The 12,118-nt window shown below is 40.6% G+C and overlaps 1 protein-coding gene across 1 annotated transcript in view; it reads left to right on the top strand.

Annotated features, from left to right (window-relative positions):
* Positions 1–12,118, top strand: part of CAMK4 (calcium/calmodulin dependent protein kinase IV) — a 317,938-nt gene that overhangs the window by 227,101 nt on the left and 78,719 nt on the right. The window contains exon 6 of the mRNA XM_069752704.1: positions 8,766–8,856. Coding sequence (XP_069608805.1) covers positions 8,766–8,856 — 91 coding nt within the window. The remainder of the gene's footprint in view (positions 1–8,765; positions 8,857–12,118) is intronic.

Consider the following 12,118-nt stretch of genomic DNA (forward strand, 5'->3'; position numbering starts at 1 on the left):
GCTCTGGTGGTTAGTAGGTCATTGGTGACTTTAGTTAGGGCACTTTTGGTTGAATTATGTGGTCAGAAGTCAGATTGTAACTGGTGAAAGATGGAACAAGAGGAGAGGTGCGAGGACAGTTCAAGATGGACATGCTGTTCTTGTAGTTTTGAGGCATATGGGAGAAGTCATATGGAGCGATAGCTAGACACAGAGGAAATGTCAAGGGAGGGCTTTTGGAAGATGAGTGTGATCGATGTATGTTTAAAGCATGAAGGGAAGACCCCAGGTAATAGTGATAGGTTGAAGTGGTGGATTAGGGTTGGGATGAAGACTGTGGTGTGGGATGAGTTGGTCATGGTATCGGGTCAAGTGCCCAGGAAGTGAGATGTGATGTGGAGAATAGAGAGGAAAGTTTATCTCCTGTGGTGGAAAATCTGGTTTTGGAAGAATTAGGTATGAGGAGGGTCTTTGGGGACTGTAGGCCAAAGCTTCCTTTCATGTAATCAATCGTCTGCTTGAAGAATGAGGCAAAGTCTTTTGCTGAAATGATAGGAGGGGGATGAAGTGCTGGGGAACGGAGGAGAGAACTAAAAGTGTTGAATAGCTGTTTAGAGTTGTGAGATAAGGAGAATATGAGAGATGAGACATAGATTTGTTTTACAGCAGTGAGTGTGGACTTGAAATTGGTTATTACCATATATACTCGAGTATAAGCCGACCTGAGTATAAGCCGACCCCCCTAATTTTGCCACAAAAAACTGGGAAAACTTATTGGCTCAAGTATAAGTCTAGGGTGGAAAATGCAGCAGCTACCGGTGAATTTCAAAAATAAAAATAGATGCTCCATACCGTTCATTATGGCCCCATAGATGCTCCATATAAAGCTGTGCCACATATAATGCTCTGCACCGTTCATTATGGCCCCATAGATGATCCACATAAAGCTTTGCCATATATAATGCTCAGCACCGTTCAGTATGGCCCCATAGATGCTCCACATAAAGCTGTGCCATATAGAATGCTCTGCACCGTTCATTATGGCCCCATAGATGCTCCATAGAAAGCTGTGTCATATATAATGCTCTGCACCATTCAGTATGGCCCCATAGATACTCCACATAAAGCTGTGCCATATAGAATGCTCCATACCGTTCATTATGGCCCCATAGATGCTCCATAGAAAGCTGTGCCATATATAATGCTCTGCACCGTTCATTATGGCCCCATAGATGCTCCATATAAAGCTGCCCCATATATAATGCTCTGCACCGTTCAGTATGGCCCCATAGATGCTCCACATAAAGCTGCCCCATATATAATGCTCTGCACCGTTCAGTATGGCCCCATAGATGCTCCATATAAAGCTGCCCCATATATAATGCTCTGCACCGTTCATTATGGCCCCATAGATGCTCCACATAAAGCTGTGCCATATATAATGCTCTGCACCGTTCAGTATGGCCCCATAGATGCTCCATATAAAGCTGTGCAATATAGAATGCTCTGCACCGTTGAGTATTGCCTCATAGATGCTCCATATAAATCTGTGCAATATAGAATGCTGCTGCTGCTGCAATAAAAAAAAAATCACATACTCACCTCTTGCTTGTAGCTCCCAGCGTCCCGTCTCGGCGTCTCTCCGCACTGACTGTTCAGGCAGAGGGCGGCGCGCACACTAGTACGTCATCGCGCCCTCTGACCTGAACAGTCAGAGCAAGAGGACGCGGAAGATGGAGCGGCGCCCGGCGGGTGGAACGTGGACAGGTAAATATGACATACTTACCTGCTCCCGGCGTCCCTGGCTCCTTATCCCGGACAGCTGGTCTCCGGGTGCCGCAGCCTCTTCCTCTGTCAGCGGTCACCGTTACCACTCATTAGAGGAATGAATATGCGGCTCCACCCATATGGGAGTGGAGTCCATATTCATAACTTTAATGAGCGGTCCCACGTGACCGCTGAACAGGGGAAGAGCTGCGGCACTGAAGACCGTGGGATGGGCAGGGGGAGCGCCAGGAGCGCCGGGACTAGGTGAGTATGCGACAGTCCTCTCTCCCCCTCACCCGCCGACCTAACCGCCAATCATGACTCGAGTATAACCTGAAGGGCACTTTCAGCCCAAAAATTTGGGCTGAAAATCTCGGCTTATACTCGAGTATATACGGTATGTTATGGGCTATGTTATGTTTTTATGCTGGTAATTAAGCTATGGATTTTTTATCAGGGGTTGCCTAGGCCACTTAGTTCCAGGGAAGAGAAATCTTAATGTGTTAGCAGACCAAGACATTATGAGCAATTGTATGCTTACAACTTTGTGGAATAGTTTGTATAAGGCCTTTTTTTGTGCTAGTTTTTAAATGGTTGACTGAGTTTGGTATGCAATTTACTGAAACCTGACTGGCCGGCGCAGATACATGACATCATCCTCATCGAACACCTTTGGGATGAACTTGGTCAGAGATTGCAGTCAAGGCCCTCTCATAAAACATCAGTTTCAGACCTCACAAATGCCCTTCTGGATGAATGGGCAAAAACTCCAATAACCACTTCAATATCTTGTAAAAAGCCTTCCTGAAAGACTGGAGCTTTTTAGCTGCAAACTAGGAATTAACTCCATATTTATGCCAATTAGATTCGGATATGATGCCATAAAATCTTTCATAGGTATTATGTGCAAGTGTCCCAATACTTGTATTCGTATAGTGTATTTTCCATCAATTAATATAATATTTTATAATTGGAGTGTTTAATCCATTATTATACAAATCTAAAGTCAATTTATCATTTGACTGCATCACTTTAACTTTCCAGTAAGTAAAGCCCAATGAAATTTCAGTACCCGATATTTAAAAGTTATGGTATAATGTTTTTGGATTTTGGAAAACCTCCTTTTAAAGATATACACAGTAACTAAAAGGGCATCTGTTGAGCAAGGACAGTTACAGGCTTGGAAATGTAAGTCAGAAATACAGTGTGACTGGAGGCTTATAGTTCAGTGGTTGGCACTGTTACATTGCTAGTACTGGAGTCATTGGTTCTAATCCCACCAAAGACAACACCTGCAAGGAGTTTACACGTTCTTTCTATGCTTGCTTGGGTTTCATGCCAAGTACATACTGCTAGGCAATTTAGATTGTGTGCCCCAATTAGGACAGCAGTGATAACACGCGTATGTAACGCGCTGTGGAATATGGTGGCGCTCTATAGCATAATAATAATGTTTTTCCTTTCTATATGACAAAACAATATTCAATGAATTACTAAAAAGATTTGCTTGGTTTATATCATCTATTTTAAATTTTGGTGACCCCATGTGATCAGCAGATCCCAAAAAATCTAACTGCAAGGAGGGATAATGTGGTATTGTCAGGAAAAGCACAATATAAATTATGGTTTTACTGGCTGAGTTACTGCAGGTCTTGTAAAGTGCTCATTTCAATCAGTAAGTATTGATTCCTTGGATGCCAGAAGTCTGTCTCAGACCTCGCACTCATCTGTGTGCAAAAATGTTCAATTTCCGATTCTCATCCAGAAAAGTGGGATGAGCGTCATATGAGTACAATGCGATTTTTCCCACATAGCATCTCTATGACATCCATATTACATGCATCTTTTTTCTCTGCAACTGTTATTCTCCCCTCATTTACAGGTCCATTTACAGTGTTCTTGGCTACAGAGGGGTAATGTGTCTGTAAAAATCGGACGGCATACGCATAGTCCGTGGTTCCTTTTTTTTTCTCGCACCCATTGACGCGGGCCACTCGAAGCATGCTGCAATTTTTTCCGTATCCAGATTCCACCTGAACAAAAACTTGCAGATGAGCACAATATCAGTGAACAACATTGGTGCATTGCACTCGCTGGTTTTATACGCAAGTGAGAGCGAGTAAAGTAGTAAGTGCCATTTGGCGGTAGTATAGACATCAAGGAGACCCTTTCTTTTTTATTGCATTGCCAGAAATCTGTACTTGACCATGTTTCTCCTCAGGCCTCCTTCACACTTCCGTATATAAATCAGTACATGAAAAATAACGGTACCAGTGTCATCAGTGTTTTGCATCCGTGTGTCTGTTTTTACCATCAGTGTGGTCATCAGTATTTTTCATGGATGGGTCAATAAATAAATAGGAGAGCTTCTCATATCCTTTGCAATATTAAACATGGACGATACACTGATGCCGTCTGTGTTCTGTACATGTTTTTCACAGACTTGTATTGGGCCTGTTCATCTGTGCACACGGATATTAGGCCTCATTCACACACAGTCCATGAAAAAACATAGACATGTGAAAATCTCCATAGGTTATAATGGGGATGTGTTATTTCCATGAAAAAAGGATACAATTCTTATGCGCAAGACGTGTGCATAAAGTCTATTATGAACAAATCTGAAGTGGTGAAACTCATTTGCATAAAATTACCCTATGCAGATTAGTAAAGTAGTGGTAAAGTGGCGCCGCAAGCTACAGCTGGTTTAAGGGGGTCCCAATGATAGTATATTCTGTGTACTCTTGGCATTGGGAGACTTTTTTACAAAACAGGCAAGAAAACTATAATGTAGGTTTTGACATTATAAGGTACACTGGTGGCTTTTATGGCCACAACTGTGTTGTGTCTATAGGAGCAGATTGATCAGACCCATCATTTATAGGATTGAATTAGCAGAATATACTTCTACAAGTCTTAGTCGGCCACTCAGTTTGGGGGTTTGAATCATTTTTCTTTTTTCTGATTCACTACATTTATCAACCAGAAATTGTATCTGATCTAAAACATTTGCAAAGTTCAGCTGGTTGTGTCATTGTGGCCCCTAAATCCTACCTAGGCGGCATTAGTGTCTCCTCGCAGAAGGTGGCACGTTTCTTTTCCTCCCGGCAGTGACATCTCTATACCACGGAGTGTTTCATATCGTCTTCTATTACTGGATGCTGAAATCATTAACACTTGACATCCGTTTCGCCGATTTGTCTGGATGTTACCATGAGAGGATAAGAATGATTCCTCTCACAAGAATCCTACAAGATACATTGCGTTCTGATCTCAACTACAGCAATACACCGTGGCTTCATTTCAGAACAGAATATACTCTACTAGTAAAAGACATATTTAAGGAGAACCTGTCAGAACCTTGAACCCTGCAAGTTCTTTATATGTCTGTGTAGCTCTTTAAAAGGTAAGTTAGTCAATCCCTTTATGATCCCAAAGTGCTATTCCAGCAGCGAGAAATCCCATTTTTAAGTTGTATCTGGAAGTTCATTGGTGCATGATGATGGGCGTCTCGTTTCTCACAGTGTATTCCCAATCTAGCACCACCCTCCAATGGTTGATTGATAGCTCAGTGGCCAGTGTACCACAGCAAATGACCTGTCATTCAGCCAGAGGAGGGCGCTGCTAGGCAGGAAATACAGAATGAGGCTGAGACGCAACAAGTGCATCATCACGCCCCAGTTACCTTCCAGACACAACGTCAAGAGCAGTGCGTTGGGCCATAAGGGATCCACTGGCTTATATTTTAAGGAGCTACACAGTCATATTAATGGCTTGGGGGGTAGTTTCTGACAGGTTCTGTTTAATATAGTTTGGGCTCACTTGGCACAATATATAACATGCCAGTAACTAAATTATGATCATTCAACGGAGCAAGTTATGTGCATGTACAGAAACTGATAGATGTACATTTGAGACAATGCAACTCTCTGCCACATGATGTTGTAATAGTTGATTCACTGCTAAATTTCAAGAAGTGCTTGGATGCCTTCCTTGAAAAAATATATTAGGTTATGGGTAGGGTTGAGCGACCTTTACTTTTTTAGGGTCGAGTGGGGTTTTGCGAAATCCGACTATCTCAAAAGTTGAGTCGAGTGAAATCGGCCGATTATCGCAAAAAGTCGGGGATCGACCGAAACACGAAACCCAATGCAAAGTCAGTGGGATTTATTTTTTATTTTTATTTATTTATTTATTTTCTCTCTCTTTCCCTCTCTCTCTCTCTCTCTCTCTCTCCCCCGTCCGTCCCTACACAGAAAAGCTGGGTTTACACATTGCAAATCGCTACAGCGCACAAGCAAAAAAAATGCCGATAGATGTGCACGCCCCTGACACCTATGCCATCACTCTGCCCACGCTCCTTCATTGGCTCAAAAAATGGCGCTTAACACGTCATACGAAATGCGACTTTGGCGCCAAGATCGCCGACCGCATGGCCGACCCCACACAGGGATCGGGTCGGGTTTCATGAAACCCGACTTTGCCAAAAGTCGGCGACTTATGAAAATGAACGACCCGTTTCGCTCAACCCTAGTTATGGGCATTAGATTCTGTAACTAGTAAACTAATCTGATTGCCATGTTCAGAGTTGGGAAGGAATTATTCCCATTATACAGAGCTATTAGTGTCTGCCACGTGGGATTTTTGCCTTCCTCTGGATCAACATGTTGGGCTACAGATTGAACTCAATGGTCTTAACCTTCAACCTTAAAAACTATGAAACTGTGAAGTATAAATATAAGCATACATTGTACTTAGATTGAAGATGACCTGCCGATTAGTTGGCATCATAGTGGAATCTGCAGCCACCATTGGCGGGAACATACAGGTCCTTCTCAAAAAATTAGCATATAGTGTTAAATTTCATTATTTACCATAATGTAATGATTACAATTAAACTTTCATATATTATAGATTCATTATCCACCAACTGAAATTTGTCAGGTCTTTTATTGTTTTAATACTGATGATTTTGGCATACAACTCCTGATAACCCCAAAAACCTGTCTCAATAAATTAGCATATCAAGAAAAGGTTCTCTAAACGACCTATTACCCTAATCTTCTGAATCAACTAATTAACTCTAAACACATGCAAAAGATACCTGAGGCTTTTATAAACTCCCTGCCTGGTTCATTACTCAAAACCCCCATCATGGGTAAGACTAGCGACCTGACAGATGTCAAGAAGGCCATCATTGACACCCTCAAGCAAGAGGGTAAGACCCAGAAAGAAATTTCTCAACAAATAGGCTGTTCCCAGAGTGCTGTATCAAGGCACCTCAATGGTAAGTCTGTTGGAAGGAAACAATGTGGCAGAAAACGCTGTACAACGAGAAGAGGAGACCGGACCCTGAGGAAGATTGTGGAGAAGGACCGATTCCAGACCTTGGGGAACCTGAGGAAGCAGTGGACTGAGTCTGGTGTGGAAACATCCAGAGCCACCGTGCACAGGCGTGTGCAGGAAATGGGCTACAGGTGCCGCATTCCCCAGGTAAAGCCACTTTTGAACCATAAACAGCGGCAGAGGCGCCTGACCTGGGCTACAGAGAAGCAGCACTGGACTGTTGCTAAGTGGTCCCAAGTACTTTTTTCTGATGAAAGCAAATTTTGCATGTCATTCGGAAATCAAGGTGCCAGAGTCTGGAGGAAGACTGGGGAGAAGGAAATGCCAAAATGCCTGAAGTCCAGTGTCAAGTACCCACAGTCAGTGATGGTGTGGGGTGCCATGTCAGCTGCTGGTGTTGGTCCACTGTGTTTCATCAAGGGCAGGGTCAATGCAGCTAGCTATCAGGAGATTTTGGAGCACTTCATGCTTCCATCGGCTGAAATGCTTTATGGAGATGAAGATTTCATTTTTCAGCACGACCTGGCACCTGCTCACAGTGCCAAAACCACTGGTAAATGGTTTACTGACCATGGTATTACTGTGCTCAATTGGCCTGCCAACTCTCCTGACCTGAACCCCATAGAGAATCTGTGGGATATTGTGAAGAGAAAGTTGAGAGACGCAAGACCCAACACTCTGGATGAGCTTAAGGCCGCTATTGAAGCATCCTGGGCCTCCATAACATCTCAGCAGTGTCACAGGCTGATTGCCTCCATGCCACGCCGCATTGAAGCAGTCATTTCTGCCAAAGGATTCCCGACCAAGTATTGAGTGCATAACTGAACATTATTATTTGATGGTTTTTTTGTTTGTTATTAAAAAACACTTTTATTTGATTGGATGGGTGAAATATGCTAATTTATTGAGACAGGTTTTTTGGGTTATCAGGAGTTGTATGCCAAAATCATCAGTATTAAAACAATAAAAGACCTGACAAATTTCAGTTGGTGGATAATGAATCTATAATATATGAAAGTTTAATTGTAATCATTACATTATGGTAAATAATGAAATTTAACACTATATGCTAATTTTTTGAGAAGGACCTGTAGTTTCACATGCTATGTATACATTTTATTAAATACATGACTAGAAAGAGTCCACCGGAGCTTCATTTTGTTAGTAACTATCTGTTCTTCTCTATGATGTCCGTATGATATGACCCAATAGGTAATTTGGACAGTTTAACAAATTTTTCCTACATTGTGGCACATTTTGAGTCAACTAAATAATTTGTGCTGCAAAATTATTTTCCTTTTTCCATTTTTTTTAAAACAAAAAGTTGTTTTTAATAATAAAAATGTCCCATTTTGCACGCATCTACATTATTAACACACTATTTTTCCTTCTAATTTTCTATTATTATTATTAATTTATATGGTGATAGATCTATTCTTGCCAAATTGGGTTACTTAAAATTGCCAGAAGTCACAAAGTTGTTTCAACATTGTAAAGCAAAATCAACATCAATGCTAAATTCCCTTAAACTGAAAGGTGGTATAGATGTAGGGGTGTCAGCTTTCATTATGAACTTTCATTCCGAGACAAAACATCTGAATATAATTGCCAAATGGGCCATAACATTATACAATATGAGATCAGATTAACCTGAAGTTTTGTTTTTTCTCTAGTATTTACATGAAAATGGAATTGTTCACCGAGATCTCAAGCCTGAAAACTTGCTTTATGCTACACCAGCTCCCGATGCGCCACTGAAAATTGGTAAGTTTGTCAGAAGACCTCCAGCAATTATCATGTTTTTGGTTATTTTTTATACTGAATACTTTCCCCATTCTGTCAGACTTCTAGTACTGGTGGGCATTAAGGTGATTTTCACCTGTCATACTCTCTGATACCCAACATTTCACATTTGCTCGGCTTTATTGCAATTTTTCCATAATTTTTATATCAGGAAGGACAAGAAGTATGTGGTCCATAGATCCCGTAGTCTATTTTGGTAGAAAAAGAAAAGAGGAAAGTGGCCTTTATTATACATTGTGAATACTGCTTCATCGGCTCGTATGGATTATGCCTGACAGTTATTAGGGAGTCATTTATTCTTTCTGAAACTTGGAAATTGTAATCTTTTCTTTATATCCCGAGTCACGCTATAGATTATATTTAAGTTTTAGAACTGTTTTCATTGTAATTGTAAAAAAGAGATCCTATTTAAGTCTTTACCCCCCAAAAAAACAAAAAAAAACCTAAATGCTATCACTGTGTTTGACTGGGACTGTGATAATAGAAAATGAGCTATTATTTAAATGAAGTTTGTGTCAGATAGATTTTTTTTTTAAAAGAATTGTTTTGTTTTAAATGTTCCATATCTCATTTAAAAATTATTCCATAATGTTGCAATTTTCAATCTGGACACTAAAGGGGTTGTCCAGCCTTGGTGTACATGTCTGCAGTCAATCTGTGTGACTGCAGACTTGTGAATCCTTATAACGCACGCACTGTGCGAACTCTCTGGTGTCAGCGACGGTTGTGGCAGATGCGTGACTACAATTATGTGATTTGGATACATACAGTCACCTGCCAACTAGATTTGCACTAGATCTGGAGGCAGACACCAACATTCTGTTGCAAGTTCTCCTACAACATTAGTTATAACTTAAATTTATCAATAAAAAAAAAGTTAAATTGTAACTGTCATTTCAGGAGAGTTTGCAGCTGAATGTCTATGTCTGCCTCCAGCTCCTCCTAACTCCACCCTTTCCATAGAATCTTATGGGCACCAACCGTTATGTCTTATTTTTGTCATCTGAACATCTGTAGTGTTTCTTGTATTCAGGTTTCACACCTGTTACACTTGAATTGAGTGTGAAAGATCAATCTAGAAAGAGAAAGAACATTAATTATAAAATACAATATTTCCCCAAAAATAAGACAGCGTCTTATATTATTTTTTGTTCCGAAACATGGGTTAGGGCTTATGTTCAGGTGATGTCTTATTGTTTTCCATGAACAACAATCCACATTTATTATTGAACAAAAAAAAATCAACATTTATTCAAATATACTCATGTCATCACACGTGCTGCAAAAACACATATATACACAAGCACATATACACACTGCAAATACACATGCATACACAACATACACTGCACACACTTTACCTGCCAGCCTGCTTCCTCTTCAGTTCCTCTACACCCCCGCAGTTAAAGGACCTTGATATCACCAAAGTTTCTTAAGGCCTCTTAAGTCTTATAAGGCCTCAGAATAGAAACACTGGGAGCTCCTCAGAGAGACGGGGGCTCTTGGCAATTCCCCTAACACCAACCTTTACTGTAATTAGAGCTCATTTTTGGAGTAAGGTTTATATTTCAAGCATGCTCCAAAAATCCTGTAAAATCATTCCAGGGCTTATTTTTGTGATAGGTTTTATTTTTGGGAAAACATATCACAAAGGTGATTATTTTCATGTGTAATATTGATTCACTAAATAAGTATTAAAATAATGGTAATGGGAAATGTGTAATGTAATAAAAAATGATGAGGTAGCTAGAATAAAACTATATTTTCAGTAAAACAGGGCATCATATAAAAAAATTAAACGATAGGCAGGATGTCAGCCAGTCATCTAGCTACAATTGTGCAGCTTTAAAGGAAATCTGTCAATAGGTTTTTACTATGGTGACGTCACCGCTGTGCTCTGCTTTACGGCCGGCGCTGACGCAGTCAGTGCAGGGAAGCTGACGGGGACGTGACAGACAACGGAATGTGAGTATGTACTGTTTTTGTTTTGTTTTTTTAACTTTTACAATGGTAACCAGGGTAAATATCGGGTTACTAAGCGCGGCCCTGCGCTTAGTAACCCGATATTTACCCTGGTTACCAGTGAACACATCGCTGGATCTGCATCACATACACCGATCCAGCGATGACAGCGGGTGATCAGCGACCAAAAAAAGGTCCTGATCATTCCCCAACGACCAACGATCTCCCAGCAGGGGCCTGATCGTTGGTCGCTGTCACACATAACGAGATCGTTAGCGGGATCGTTGCTACGTCACAAAAAGCGTGACGTTGCAACGATATCGTTAACGAAATCGTTATGTGTGAAGGTACCTTTACACATGAGACCTAGTCCCCTAGTGCTAAACTCCTGCTGATGAAGCACTGATTGTATTGAATCTACAAAACACAACCGAATAAGTGACACATCCCAGGAATCAGGCTCTCTGCCTTTATATTATGCTGCTCTCAGATTAAATAGCAAAAACCCACTGACAGATCCCCTTTAGGTTGTGTTTACAAGAAATATATAATTTCCAAATTGGGGAGAACGCCAAATAAACCCTCACTAGAAGACCATAAAATGTAACTTTTATTTCTGTTAATTAAAATAAAGAATATACAAATGGTATAAAACGTTGTGTCCCTAATCTGTCTCAGAAGTCTGCAGTTATTTTATGCAGTATTCCTGCTAATTTATATTTAGAAAGTGTATAAATAACCCGAACACATATTGGCAGAACAGGACAACAAATTTTAGCACCAGCGTCACCCCAACATGTTTCACCGCACTAGCTGCGTCATCAGGGGATGGGACATAGGTTTGTCTAGCCAGGACAAGACAAGACAAGCCTATGTCCCATCCCCTGAAGACGCAGCTAGTGCAGTGAAACATGTTGGGGTGACGCTGGTGCTAAAATGTGTTGTCCTGTTCTGCCAATATGTGTTCGGGTTATTTATACACTTTCTAAATATAAATTAGCACTAATACTGCATAAAATAACTGCAGACTTCTGAGACAGATTAGGGACAAAACATTTTATACCATTTGTATATTCTTTATTTTAATTAATGGAAATAAAAGTTAAATTTAATGGTTTTCTAGTGAGGGTTTATTTGGCTTTCTCCCCAATTTGGAATTTATGTATATATATATACACACACAAATATATCCCTCCAAAGACCATCTTTGTTCCTCTATTATTTTTGTTATATTGTTTGCAAGATGAAAATCATTTTGCCA

This window comes from Ranitomeya imitator, chromosome 1 (genome assembly GCF_032444005.1).
Source record: "Ranitomeya imitator isolate aRanImi1 chromosome 1, aRanImi1.pri, whole genome shotgun sequence".
Classification (NCBI taxonomy): Eukaryota; Metazoa; Chordata; class Amphibia; order Anura; family Dendrobatidae; genus Ranitomeya; species Ranitomeya imitator.